This window comes from Anolis sagrei, chromosome 11 (genome assembly GCF_037176765.1).
Source record: "Anolis sagrei isolate rAnoSag1 chromosome 11, rAnoSag1.mat, whole genome shotgun sequence".
Taxonomy (NCBI): Eukaryota; Metazoa; Chordata; class Lepidosauria; order Squamata; family Dactyloidae; genus Anolis; species Anolis sagrei.
The window spans coordinates 14350517-14365476 of record NC_090031.1 but is presented as its reverse complement, the minus strand read 5'-3'; the positions used below and the strand labels follow the sequence as shown (position 1 = coordinate 14365476).

General features: G+C 44.5%; 1 protein-coding gene across 4 annotated transcripts in view; it reads left to right on the top strand.

Annotated features, from left to right (window-relative positions):
• Positions 1-12850, top strand: part of CDK5RAP2 (CDK5 regulatory subunit associated protein 2) — a 144606-nt gene extending 131756 nt beyond the window's left edge. For all 4 annotated transcript variants that reach the window (XM_067471894.1, XM_067471895.1, XM_060757314.2 and 1 more), the window contains 6 exons: positions 3650-3730; positions 4369-4613; positions 6563-6697; positions 8071-8209; positions 10833-10879; positions 12747-12850. In XM_067471894.1, the coding sequence (XP_067327995.1) occupies positions 3650-3730; positions 4369-4613; positions 6563-6697; positions 8071-8209; positions 10833-10879; positions 12747-12806 (707 nt within the window). In that variant the 3' untranslated portion in view covers positions 12807-12850. The remainder of the gene's footprint in view (positions 1-3649; positions 3731-4368; positions 4614-6562; positions 6698-8070; positions 8210-10832; positions 10880-12746) is intronic.
• The last annotated feature ends 2110 nt before the right edge of the window (positions 12851-14960 follow it).

Sequence of the window (14960 nt, the reverse complement as noted above, 5' to 3'; positions counted from 1 at the left end):
CTGTGTGTGAAGTTTGGTCCAGATCCATCAATGTTTGGGTTTACAGCACTCTCTGGAAGTAGGTGAACTACAACTTTCCCAAATCGAGGTGACTTTCCCCCAAAGACCTTCAGTATTTTTTGCTGGTCTTATTTATTTATTTATTTATTTCAGATATTTGTGCCTTGCCCTTCTCAACCCCCCGGGGGGAGGGGGGATAATCGAGGTCTTGGGGGCTCTGTGTACCAAGTTTGGTCCAATTCCCTCTTTGGTGGCGTTCAGAGTGCTCTTAGATTGCAGGTGAACTATAAATCCAGTAGCCACAACTCCCAAAATGTTCAGACCAATTCCCCATAAAACCCACCAGTATTCAAATTTGGGCATATTGGGTATGCATGCCAAGTTTGGTCCAGATCCATCATTGTTTGGGTTCATAGTGCGCTCGGAACTACAACTCCTATAAATCCCTCCATGCTTTGTTGGTCATGGGATTCTGTGTGCCAAGTTAGTTCCAGGTCCATTATGGGTGGAGTTCAGAGTGAAGTTCTTAGATTGCAGGTGAACTGTACATCCCAGGACCTATAACTCCTATAAATCACAGTGAATTCTCCCCAAACCTCTCTAGTATGTTGAGTTGATGATCAATTCCTCCGTTTGCTGTGTGCCATAGAAAAAAATAGGAAAGTGTTAAGGGGGAGGCAGTGGGTGGAGTCATGCAAATAAGAAACACTGGGATATCTGTGGTGGAGGAAACACATGTAATCTAGGATGACATTGTCCCCATATGAAAGCCTTCACTTGGGTGGTAGGCAGTGTGTTGTTGGTGGAGGAAATTGGCAGGGCTCTTGGAGATGTTCATGACGCTCAATATAACCTGCAATGTCATTGGAGGGAGGGCCATTGGTGTCTCTTGAGTGGTGGGAGCTATAGCAATTTGTGTAGGCAGGAGCCTGTCTGTGTAAGTGGACAGCCCAACCACGCACACACACATTTTCACTTTTATTATGTGTATAGATGAATGGTCCAATTAGAAATTGCAGACCCATATAATGGGGCCTTTTACCAAATTGCACAGTTGATGGGCTGCGATTCCCATCAGCCCCTGATTTAGCCAACTGCAACTCCCATCATTTCCCCCATCTCACCAGTATTTTAAGTTGGATCACGATGTGTATGTGTACGAAGTTTGATCCCGATCCATCATGCCATGTAGGAGCCTTTGTGTCACAAACATACATACATTCTTAGGGTTGTATGATGACGGTTGCCTTGCATTTGGGCAGTGCTCACCATTGAAAACCAGATTTAGTTTGCTTGAAAATGCAATTTTTGTGAAAGAAAAGGACTAGTTCGTACTTATTTCTGCTTTATATTAAGCTACAGAACTGAAATAATTCACATGTTTGCTGTCAGATTGTTTTGACAATTGATTTGTCCTCCTTGGCAATTATGCTAATGTGTTTTGGTGTGCTGCTGCGGGTTGTTTGGGCTTTCCCTTTCAAGGAGCAGGCCTCAAGTCAGTCAGAGGAGGAGTGAAAGGAGGGGAAAATGTTTCTTTGGAGGCACCGGATTAACCCCCAAAGTGATTGGCTTCTGTCTGGAGACACTGGCTGGGGCTGATGGGAGTTGAAGTCCCAATGACATCCGGTGAACCACAAATCCCTTACTGCTGTTCTGTTAAATTTTGGATGCAGGACGCAAGACAACATCAAATTTGCAGCATAGAGGAAGGAAAGAAAGAAGGAAGGGAGGGAGGGAGGGGAAAAAAAAGAGGAGAGAAAGAGTGGGAGTGTGAGGGAAGAAGGGAGGGGAAGGAGGGGAGGAAGGAAGGAGAAAAAGTATGAAAGGAAATGAGAAGGAAGAAAGGGAAGGAAAGAAGAAAGAGCAAAGGTATGAGGGGAGGGAAAGAGAAAGGAGGGATGAAAGGAGGGGGCAAAGGTATATACACTAGTCCAGGTATGGGCAAACCCAGGCCTGTGGGCCGGATGCGTTCTCTTGGGCTCTTTTATCAGACCCTCCTCTCTTTCACCATCTTTTCCTTCTCTCTTTTCTTCCTCCTTACCTTCCTTCCATACCTCCCTCTTTCTCCCTCCTTCCTTTCCTTCCACTCTTTCATCCTTCCTTCTCTCATCCCTCCTTCCCTCTCTTTCTTCCGCCTGCCTGCCTTCCTACTTCCTCCCCTCTCCTCCCTTTCCTTCCACCCTTTCAACCTTCCCTCTTTCCTCCCTTCTTCCCACTGTTTCTCCCTCCCTCCCTCCCTTCCTTTTGTCTTTCTTTCCTTTGTTTCCTCCCTTCCACTCTTCCTTCCATCCTTCCATCTCTCTTTCCTTTCTCCTTCCCTCCCTTCCTTACCTCCCTCTTTCTCCCTTTCCTTTCACCCTTGCGCCCTTCTCTTTCCTCCCTCCTTCCCTTTCTTTCTCCTTCCTTCCTTCCCTCCCTCCTTCCCTCTCTCCCTTCCCTCCATCCCTTCATTTTGTCTTTCTTTCCTTTGTTTCCTCCCTTCCACTCTTCCTTCCGTCCTTCCATCTCTCTTTCCTTCCTCCTTCCCTCCCTTCCTCACTTCTTTACCTCCTTCTTTCTCCTTTTCCTTCCACCCTTTGCCCTTCTCTCTTTCCTCCCTCCTTCCCTTTCTTTCTCCTTCCTTCCCTGCCTCTCTCCCTTCCCTCCCTCCCTCCCTTCCTTTTTGTCTTTCCTTCCTTCTCTGTTTCCTCCCTTTCACTCTTCCTTCCATCCTTCCTTCTCTCTTTCCTTACTCCTTCCCTCCCTCCCTTACCTCCCACTTTCTCCCTTCCTTTCCTTCCACCCTTTCATCCTTCCCTCTTTCCTCCCTCCTTCCCTCTCTCTTTCTCTCTTCCTGCCTGCCTGCCTTCCCTCCCTCCTTCTCTTCCTTCCTTCTGTTTCCTCCCTTCCACTCTTCCATCTTTCTTTCCTCCATCCTTACCTCTCTCTCTTTCTAGTCCCTCCCTTCCTTCCATCCTTCTCTTCCTCCCTTCCTTCCCCTTTTCCTTCCTCATTTCCTCCTGGAGGATGTTTAGCTGGGAGAAGAGAAGGTAGAGAGGGAACACGAGAACCATGTTCCAAGATTTCAAAGGCTGTCCCACTGATGAGAAGGAGGGGGAAAACTGACTTTCTGCTGCTCTAGAGACCAGGGCACAAGAGAGCAATGGCTTCAAATGGCAGGGAAAGAGATTCAACTGGAAAGATCAGGAAGAACTTCCTGGAGAGTGTGGTGGAGTCTCCTTCTCTGGAGGCTTTTCCACGGAGGCTGTCTGTCAGGAATGCTTTGATTGTGCCTTCCAAAAGAGAAAAGGAAAGGGTGGGGGTGGGGACTTGGAGAGAAACCCCTCCCTCCCGGCCCACCCACCCCGCTCCAACCCACCATGTGGCCCCCAAGTTAGAACTTTAGGCCATGCCTGCACTAGTCCCTCACTATTGGCCGGTAAAACTAAGGCTAATAGGAATTTGAGTCCAGACAACTGGAACACCACAGTTGATGATGGAATCTAGGAACTTCCTTGATTTTTTTTTGAAAGAGTGGAGAAAGGGAAACCAATGATGGGGTCAAGATAATTAAGCCTTTGCATTTGCGGAAAAATTGGGTGACTACAGGAGGCATCATACAGACAATAAAACATTTTCAATACCTGCTTTCTTTTTTTTTAATCTGTAGAATTGAAGTTCCCCAATGCAGACAGCAACGTCCTGGAGTTGCAACAGAGGTACGGCGATTCGAAAGCACCGTTCAAAGCAGGTACGGCAATGAATGCCAGTAGGTTGTTAGGAATTGTGGGAGTTGAAGTCCAAAATGTTAGAATATAGTGGTTTAAATGTAATTAAATATTGTAATAGTTTAAACTGTGTGCCGTAGCCATGCAGTGTAAGAGTGAAATGCACAGAGCTGTGCTTGATTCCTAGAGTGTAACTTTGGAGTGTTCCGGTAACGTGTTTACATTCCACAGAAATCAAATTGCCATATGGTTCCAGCTTCTAGCTAAGAGAATGGATGTAATTTATTATGCTCTTGTAAATAGTGTAATGTACAGCTAAGAGAATGGACGTATTTTATTCTGCTCTTGTAAATAGTGTAAATTGCAATAAAAGATAAGAGCCGTTCCGGGCTTTGGAGCTGATTGAGGTAGCATGCTTCATATTTGCTTTCGTGTCTTTGAGCGGACACTCAGAGGTCAATAAATCAATAAATAACCTGGAGGGCCAAAGTTTGCCCATTGCTGGGATAGAACCTGGCTTAGAGTCACGGAAAGGAAAGCGAGATGTATGGGAGGATTGGGGACATACAGTGGAGCAAACAGGGTGATGCAGGAAAGGTGTTGCAAATGTGAGGAGATATTTGGTGAAAAGCAACTGAAGGCTCATGTTCTTATGCCGCAGATACGGAGTTGGCTCTGGAAGGTTTGGGCGGCTCCTCCGGCTGCTCCTCCTCCTCCTCCTGCAAGTCCCGCGACCCATCCCCTTCCTCCCGCCATTGCGTTTGGGCGGACAGAAACGGGCGCCACGTCCTTGGCCGGGTGGAAGACCACAACTCGTTGCGGAGGTATGTCTCGGAAGGGCGGAAGCTGTTGTTGGAGTTGGAGTTCCCTCTGAAAGACCCTTTACTTCAGGAGCCTGGAGTGACGGTAAATAGCCACCCGCATGAATTGTCCAAACGATTCCTTAGCGTTTTGTCGAAGGCTTTCATGGCTGGAATCACTGGGTTGTTGTGTGCTTCCTGGCTGTATGGCCATGTTCCTGAAGCATTCTCTCCTTACATTTTGTCTGCATCCATAGTAGACATCCTCATAGATGTTGGAAATGTAATAATTACTATTACTCTATTATTACTATTATTACATTTCCATTATTTTACTCTATTTATTGTTATTATTACATTTATTCTTTTATTCTATTTATTATTATTACTTTTTTTTACTCTATTATTATTAGGTTACTATTGCATTTTTAAACAAACAAGCAAACAAACAAACGAACAAAACACAAAGTTTGCAAGCTTGGTAGTTGATTAAATGTCCTTTGACCAGTAACTGGACACTTGGAGTGCCTCTGGTGTTATTACATTACTATTACTACATTGTTATTAATACATTATTATTGCATTACTATAACTCTATTATTACTGTTATTACATTCCCATCATTTTACTCTATTTATTGTTATTATTACATTTATTCTTTTACTCTCTTATTATTATGTTTATTATTTCACTTTATAATTATAATGATAATTTATTACATTTATCTTTTACTCTATTATTTTTATTATTACATTTATTCTGGTACTTATTATTATTACATTTATTATTTTATTCAATTATTATTGCATTTATTATTTTACTCTATTATTATTACATTAATTTTACTCTGTTATTACTGTCATTATTACATTTCCTTTATTTTACTCTATTATTATTATTATTATTACATATATTATTTTACTCTATTATAATTACAAGGATATGTAAGGACATTTACATTGCAGCAGGTGAGAATAATGGCTGAATCAGAGTTGGACAGTGTTTTCTTAAATTACAATTTTATGTAAATATTCAGAAACATTTAACCTGATGCCTCAATTAATGTAATTTTATTGGGATCTAATTTTATTTTGAAATTCACCAGTAGCTGCTGCATTTCCCACCCTCGGCTTATACTCGAGTCAAAATGTTTTCCCAATTTTTTTGTGTGGTAAAACTAGATGGCTCAGCTTATATTCAGGCCAGCTTATATTCAAGTATATATGGTACTTAAAATCCTATTATAACTGCATTCCTAAGCAAAGTCCCTGTATGCTGTGTACATGAAGCTTTGTGAGTAAACCAACTCTGCTGCTTTTGTCTCTTGAGAGCATGATTTAAAGGCAATACATTTTCCCGGGTAAATGTTTCTGTTTGCTTTCTTTTTGGGGAGGAATGGGATGCTTCTCCTTACAGTAAGTGCTCGCATCCCTTCTGCCCATAGCCCTCTCTCTTCGCCTCCCCTTATTCCGGTCCATCTTCTCTCCCTTTGCGGCCTCCTCGTTCTTCATGTTGGCAGCTGCCTCCATTTGTTTCCTCATCTGTCTGCAGAAGAAAACACTTTGCCTTGGCCCCCGATAGTTCATTTGCCATTAAATGGAGCTGTCGTAAAGGGAGAAACATCCATATTGCTTAAATTAATGTCGGGAGTCATTTGACTTTCAAATCGCACGCCGCGAAATGCAAATTGGCAAAAGGGAAAAAAGCCCTTTTTTTTGCGAGTGGCCCTGGCTAGTGTAGTAAACCTAACCCATTATTAATTAGTCTTATTGATTAGGCTCCGTCCCCATTCTTCCCGACCGTCACCCGCTCCCGCACTCGAATAATACATAATTCAGCTGCCTTTTTAACCTAACAAATTAAGTTTGCCAAGCAGAGAATACACTTGCTCATCAACCTGGAACTTGAATGGATTGCAAATTGGATTTATGTCCTTAATTAAAGCCTCGCTTTTAAAAATAATCTCAATTTTTTACGGATAAGGTGCCAAATTCTTTTGCTCCCAATGCATGTTGTCGTCGTGTAAAACTCCTACCATGTTTGTTCCCATACCAGGCGCCTCTGGGCAAGATTTCAGCAGCCCTCGGTGCCCTCCGGCACAACTTGGAGGAAGCCGCCTGCCTTGTGAAGCTGTACTGGAGAGTCTCTTTGCCCATGAAGGTGGTCCACAGTGCCGCTTACTCACTTCAGGTACGTACATTCAGAGGGAGAAGGTGAAATCTGAAGCAATACCTAGTGAGTTGGATGCACCTTGGAAGGATTTAACACTCTAAACAAGTTGTCCGTGGACCCCCAGTGGTTCACAACAACGAAAATATGGTCCGCGGCCTCACCATTATTACACAGTTGCCTCAAAACCATGTGGTAACAAGAGCGATTGCTCTCGCGAAACTCTTGTAGTGCCGAGGCAACGGGGATGTGGGGAGGGGAGAGGCTGACGACTCATGAAAGATTTCTACTACCTCATCAGCTCTAGATTATTAAATATGGTTTTCTGTGGGTGAGCAGATGGTGACTACTGGATGGCATATGTTCTGTATCAGAAACTAGAGCTGATGTGGTCTATCCAATGCAGTTTTCAGAGTCAGCACCCCAAATAACCAAACCAAATCTAAAGCTGACCAAAAACCCATTTGTAACCATTTTTGGTAGTAATGTTGGAGAGTGGCCTCTGGTCAAAGTGGTCTCTGGTCAAGTAGTCTCTGGTCAAGTAGTCTCTGATCAAAGTGGTCTCTCATCAAGTAGTCCCTGGTCAGGTGATCCCTCGTCAAGTGGTCCCTGATCAAAGTGGTACCTGGGCAAAGTGGTCCTTGGTGAAGTTGTCCCTGGTCACAGAGATCTCTCAAGTAGTTCCTTGTCAAGTGGTCTCTAGTAAGTGGTTCTTGGTCAAGTAGTCCCTGGTCAAAGTGGTCCTGGCTCAAGTGGTCGCTGGTCAAAGTGGTCCCTGGTCACAGTGGTCTCTCATCAAATAGTTCCTGGTCAAGTGGTCCCTGGTCAAAATGGTCTCTGGTCAAGTAGTCTCTGGTCAAGTGGTCCCTGCTCAAGTGGTCCCTGGTTACAGTGGTCTCTCATCAAGTAGTCTCTGATCAAGAGGTCCCTGGTCAAGTGGTCCCTGGTTACAGTGGTCTCTGATCAAGTAGTCTCTGATCAAGTGGTCCCTGCTCAAGTGGTCCCTGGTCAAAGTGGTCCCTGCTCAAGTGGTCCCTGGTTAAAGTGGTCCCTGCTCAAGTGGTCCCTGGTCAAAGTGGTCCCTGGTCAAGTGGTCCCTGGTCATAGTGGTCCCTGCTCAAGTGGTCAGGTACAGCTAGTTGTAAATAAACCTTTTGTGATTTTTAAAGATGTCTTCTACGCTCTGAATTCTTTACAGCCACATCACACGGCACATCACGCTTTGCTAGCTGTGAGCTGTTGCTCAACTTCTGTATCCTGTTTTTTGTTTTTGGACGCTCTGCTATATCTAGGGTAGTTTTCCCCTAACAGATACACCATGGGGGTGCATGCAGCGGTGGTTGGGCTGCTGAGAGCTCATCCGCTTAAACTGTTTTCTCCTCCTTGCACCGCAGGATGAAGCCATGCGAACCGAGTTGCACAAACTCCGTCGGAAGCTGACCGAGCAGGAAAAGAAGCTGCACAGTACCGTCAAGCGCTTGCACTCCACCAACCAACTGAAAGAAAACATGGAGAGAGTTATCATCGATCAGTGTGAGTGAGCTTTACCTCTCTCTTCCTCCCTCTCTTGCCTGTCTACTTGGCATACTTAGCATTTCATGGGCAATGGTCTGGGAGAGGCAAGAGCTGCCCATGGAAAGCATATCTGATACAGAACTCTTCTCCTTTCGAGACGTTAAACGATCTTTGAGTCCATCCTCGGTGAGGACTTTCTTCCTGATGAAAGGCTACGCTTGCTCAGTGAGCTGGTCCGGCGTGCAATTACAGGCGAAGGCATAATTAATCTGGCCCTGAAAATGCCAGATTAACTCCCTTCCCCACCCTCCCTGCTCCAGAAGATGCAGGAAATGGACCTGCGTAAATGTCACAAGTTGCTCGCTCACCGGAATGAAGCACGCCGTTGCTTTTGATTTCAATTATTAGATTCCGGGCCCTCGCGAGTGTACATTTTTTAAAGGTTAACATGCATCCTTTTCCTCCCCCAACGCTGCCGGCTCATCGCTTAGAGCTTATGTTTTAAAGAACAACTGCTCTCCCCGTTGACGAATGGCACCCAAACTGGGGCTGATTAGCTCTGTCCTTACAGATCTTTTATGCTGCCTTTCGTAAAGTTCACTCTTCTGCTTTCCTCTCCTTCGCCAGACCCGATTTGGCTGCTTACCCACAGTTAGAGGATCCCATAGCTGTCTTGGTCATTTTGCTCATCGTCCATGTAACTTAGAGTCATTCGTTTGCACAGCAAGTGGACACTTAAGTGACTGAGGGTCCGTCATCAAGCTTTGATTCCACTCTTCATTGCTGTCCTTTCATTTTGTGTCAATGCAGGATTTGCAGATGACACCAAATTGGGAGGGATAGCCAATACTCCAGAGGACAGGAGCAGGATTCAAAACTATCTTGACAGATTAGAAAGATGGGCCAAAACTAACAAAATGAAGTTCAACGGGGACAAATGCAAGATACTCCACTTTGGCAGGAAAAATGAAATGCAAAGATACAGAATGGGGGACAGTGCCTGGCTCGAGAGCAGTACGTGTGAAAAAGATCTTGGAGTCCTTGTGGACAACAAGGTAAACATGAGCCAAAAATATGATGTGGTGGCAAAAAAAGCCAATGGGATTTTGGCCTGCATCAATAGGAGCATAGTGTCTAGATCTAGGGAAGTAATGCTATCCCTCTATTCCCCTTTGGTTAGACCACACCTGGAATATTGTGTCCAATTCTGGGCACCACAATTCAAGAGAGATATTGACAAGCTGGAATGTGTCCAGAGGAGGGCAACTAAAATGATCCAGGGTCTGGAGAACAAGCCCTATGAGGAATGGCTTAAGGAGCTGGGCATGTTTAGCCTGAAGAAGAGAAGGCTGAGAGGAGATATGATAGCCATGTATAAATATGTGAGAGGAAGCCACAGGGAGGAGAGAGCAAGCTTGTTTTCTGCTTCCCTGGAGACTAGGATGCGGAACAATGGCTTCAAACTACAAGAAAGGAGATTCCATCTGAACATGAGGAAGAACTTCCTGACTGTGAGAGCTGTTCAGCAGTGGAACTCTCTGCCCCGGAGTATGGTGGAGGCTCCTTCTTTGGAAGCTTTTAAACAGAGGCTGGATGACCATCTGTCAGGGGTGATTTAAATGCAATATTCCTGCTTCTTGGCAGAATGGGATTGGACTGGATGACCCATGAGGTCTCTTGTCTTTTAGTATCTGTGTCCACGGAATGCTGCTCAGTGTTTCCTTCATTTTTCAGAAATCAGCTCTCCTAAATTCCAAAATGCGGGTTTGACTTGTCTTGGTTTCGGCCTTCCTTTGTACCTCAAATTGCAGGAGCACATGGTCACTTGCCCCTAAGGATCCGACCATTTCAACCGCATCGATCAGGTCCTCCACATTTGTTAGGATGAGATCAAGAGTAGCCAACCCCCTTGTTGCCTCTTCTACCTTCTGGACCATGAAATTGTCTGCAAGGCAAGCGAGGAATTTGTTGGACCTTGTACTATTGGCCGAGTTTGTTTTCCAGCAAATATCGGGATAGTTGAAATCGCCCATGACTACTACATCTCTTCTCTGTGCCTGTTTGGTCAACCGTTGGCAGAAGACTTCATCAAGTTCTTCCTCCTGGCTTGGAGGTCTGTAGTAGACGCCTGCAATGACATCTTTTTGAGTCCCAGTTCCCTTGATTCTTATCCAGATGCTTTCAAGCTGGTTTCCTGGATTGCTGTCTTGCATCTCTTCTGCAGCATAACAGTTTTTGACATATAAGAGATAAAAGGCTACTCCGCCTCCTCTCCCCTTTGTTCGGTTTCTGTGAAAGAGGTTATAGCCCTCGATGTCTACATTCCAGCCATAGGAGTCATCCCACCAGGTTTCAGTGATGCCTCTGATGTCATATTTGTAGTGTTGTGCTAAAAGTTGGAGTTTGTCTTGTTTATTTCCTATGCTCTGTGCTCTGTGCTGTTTTAGGATCTGCCAGATTAATTAGGATCTCCATTTTAAGCTCCCTTCCATGGACCTAAATCTGGCCAGATTTGATGAGACTCCATATCCGAGAACCTTGCATCAAATACCAAACTGGGCACATGCTCAGGTGGAGACTGTTTGGAAGAGCATGAGTACGATATGCCTGCTGAAATCTCTGCCTTGTTTTCCTTTTGCAGTGGCTTTGACTCACGACGTCTTAAAGAAGGCGCGGGGAAATTTGGAAGTAAGTAAAAGCCATCTTGTCCATTAATTAGCCTTCATTATCCTATCCCTTTTTAAATCCCTGTTCATTTATACGAGGGACATAAATCGCCTTTATTCCTGTGCGTTTTTGCAACCTGTAGCTTGGTTTCCCACCCGTTTTTAATGCACTGTGCCTTGATATTTAATGTCGGCGCTGCAAGCTCTGACTGGGTCATAAGGAGAGTGACAACAAGAGAAGTAGCTCAGCCCTTAATTGTTGTAGGTCACAGCAAACTTTATTATTAATAATAATTAATATTATTATTAATTATTAATTAATTAACCTTAGTATTATTACTAATTAATATTATTTATCTGTTTATTTACCATATTTATATACCGCCCCTCTCAGCCCAGAGGCTACTCGGAGCGGTTTACATATGGCAACAATTCGATGCCTCAACAGTAATAACAATTAAAAATATAACAATAATAAAATACTATTTTATTATTATTATTATTATTAAACTTTATTTGTACCCCGCTAGCATCTCCCGACGGACTCGATGCGGCTTACAAAGGCCAAGGCCTCAACACACAATTTACAATACAAAACCAAAAGCAAATTAAAACAATTAAAGCAATATAAACACAGGCAATAAACAATACACAAGGACACAATAAAACTGGGCCAGGCCAGAGTAATGGGGTACAGAATTAAAAGTGCTGATGTGACAGGTGGTATATAAGTCATTATAGGGCAAGTATGTTAAAAACATTAACATACAATATAAAAATATAAAACCGTACAAGCCTTAAAACATTGTCGTGAACGTCTCCGTATTGAGTTGTTATTCAATTGCGTCATCAAGTAGTTCCATTATTTCGTATAACTATGTGTATTTTGTATAACTATAGTATAAATATAACTATATATTTAATATATACACACAAAACACATATACACAGACTGGGCCACAGCAACGCGTGGCAGGGGATGGCTAGTGTAATGTAAAATATATAATAATAATAATAATAATAATAATAATAATAATAATAATATATTATTATTATTATTTTATATTGCATTACATTCTAATATTAATGTTATATGTATATATATTATATTATATTATATTATATTATATTATATTATATTACAAGGTAAAGGTTTTCCCCTTACATTTAGTCCAGTCATGTCCGACTCTGGGGTGTGGTGCTCATCTCCATTTCTAAGCCAAAGAGCCAGCATTATCCATAGACACCTCCAAGGTTATGTGGCCGGCATGACTGCATGGAACGCCGTTACCTTCCCGCCGGAGCGGTACCTAATGATCTCCTCATATTTACATGTTTTTGAACTGCTAGGTTGGCAGAAGCTGGGGCTGACAGCAAAAGCTCATGCCGCTCCCCGGATTCGAAACTACAACCTTTCGGTCAACAAGCTCAGCAGCTCAGTGCTTTAACCCACTGTGCCACTGGAGGCTCCATGTTATATATTATATTATACAGTATTATATTATATTATATTATATCATATTATATTCCTGCTCCGATGGGAAGGTAACGGCGCTCCATGCAGTCATGCTGGCCACATGACCTTGGAGGTGTCTACGGACAATGCCGGCTCTTCAGCTTAGAAATTGAGATGAGCACTAAACCCAAGAGTCGGACACGACTGGGCTTAATGTCAGGGGAAAACCTTTACCTATTAGTTTTGATTCCCCCCTCCAGTTTCTATCGACGTTGCTTGTGGGTCTTTAAATATATATATTGGGACGTATGAATGAAACCAAAGGGGTTGAGGCTGTCTTTTGCTGACCCACCTTAGTCTGAAGCCCATTCATGGTCTGTCCTTAGTGTTAAGGGCCATTCCTTTTAACACCAGCTATTGTCTTCTCCTCTAGCTCCAGCCAGCTGAGAACAAGCCGCCGGCCTTCAGCCTCAGCCAGACCAGGATCCTGTGATGACCACGTCTCCTCTCAATAAAGGCCTTTTTCTTTCCTGCCGAGCCCAAACCGTCGGCTACTTCTTTCCCGTCCAAAGCCTTAACGTTTCTTGTTATTCCAGGCTGGTTGTGTCCAAAGAGCTTTTTGTTTTGGTCTCGAGAGCATTCCAGAAGTGTTGAGTAAGGACTCCCATCCTCCCCAGTGTGACATCAAAGTACTCTTTGGGATGATGGGAAACTGTAGCCCACCAAGGTTGCTGCAGAGCATTATTTGGCTGCAAAAAAAGAGAAGGGATAGCAAGAAAGGGCCTTAAAATAGCACAAAACACAGTGTTGGGTATTTATCATGTTGTATGACTGTGTACATGTTGGGGTTTATAGTACGATTACAAACGTCCCCTAAAACCCACCTTAAAAGCCAAGAGCCATAGAAACCAGTGGGGTTTTTAGCCCTGATGAATATGGTGCATCCAGCTCACCGATGGTGGGACAAGCAATTGCCAGAGGATCTTGTGGAGGTTCCTGGTTCACAATTAGAAGGGATCTGGAGGTGTTCTCCTTCACCTCCAAAGAACTCAGTGTGGATCCTCGGCTTTTATGATGGTCTTTAAGGGGCTGGTTTGGGAGAAGGATTGCAGTGATGTCCCCATGATAGGATTTCAACTGTTGGATGATCTTGTTGTCATCTAAATCAAGACTTCCTTCCCATCCTCCCTTCCTTTTCCCCCTCCTTCCCCCCTCCCTTCCTTCCTTCCCTCTCACCCTTTCTTCCCTCTCCCCTCCTTCCTTCCCTCCCTCCTTCCCTCCCTCCTTTTCTTCCTTCCTTCCTTCCTTCCTTCCTTCCTTCCTTCCTTCCTTCCTTCCTTCCCTCCCTCCCTCCCTCCCTCCCTTTCTTCCCTCCTTCCCTCCCTCCTTCCTTCCTTCCCTCCCTCCTCCTTCCTTCCCTCCCTCCCTTTCTTCCCTCCTTCCTTTCCTCCTTCCTTCCTTCCTTCCCTTCCATCCTTATCTCCCCCTTCCTTCCTTCCTTCCTTCCTTCCTTCCTTCCTTCCTTCCTTCCTTCCTTCCCTCCCTCCCTCCCTCCCTCCCTCCCTCCCTCCCTCCCTCCCTCCCTTTCTTCCCTCCTTTCTTCCTTCCTTCCTTCCTTCCTTCCTTCCTTCCTTCCTTCCTTCCCTTCTTTCTTCCTTCCTTCCCTCCCTCCCTCCTCCTTCCTTCCCTCCCTCCCTCTCTCCCTCCCTCCCTTCCCTCCCTCCCTCCCTTTCTTCCCTCCTTCCTTCCCTCCCTTCCATCCTTATCTCCCTCTTCCTTCCTTCCTTCCTTCCTTCCTTCCTTCCTTCCTTCCTTCCTTCCTTCCTTCCTTCCTTCCTCCCTCCCTCCCTCCCTCCCTCCCTCCCTCCCTCCCTTCCTTTCTTCCCTCCTTCCTTCCCTCCTTCTTTCCTTCCCTCCTTCCTTCCTTCCTTTCTTCCTCCCTTCCCTCCCTTCAATCCTTCCTTCCCTCCCTCCCTCCCTCCCTCCCTCCCTCCCTCCCTCCCTCCCTCCCTCCCTCCCTTCCCTTCCCTCCCTCCCTCCCTCCCTCCCTCCCCTCCCTTCCTTCCTTCCTTCCTTTCCTTTTTTCTTTCATTCTCTCCTTCCTTCCTTCTCTTCCTCTTCCCTTCCTTCCCTTTTTGTTCCATTCCCCTTTCTCCCTACCTATTCTTGCACTGCAACTCCCAGCACTCCTCCTGATCAATCTATCTACCTACCTATTGAATTGCAAATTCAATTCTTTTTCTGTTAAACAAAGTGACCAGAATGTGTTTGTTGTTTGTCTGTCTAGTTGGTTCGCTATTTCATTAATGGTACTACGACAATGTGCAATGGGATCTTGTAGCATCTTCGAGACCGAGGAAGCAAAGTTATTATCCCAAACCTTTGAATGCATACACTTTCATAGATTACATTATGCGACACCGTTTTTGTTCCTGGGTTAGAATAAAGGTCATTTCCTAATTGGTTCTATCATAGAAAAGTTATATTAAACTGCAAAAATTTGTTTTTTGCGGAACATCCTGCAGCACATTTTGCTCTAGTTATTCATTGAGTGACTCAAATGATCAAGGGTCTGGAGAACAAACCCAATGAGGAGCGGCTTAAAGAGCTGGGCATGTTTAGCCTGCAGAAGAGAAGACTGAGAGGA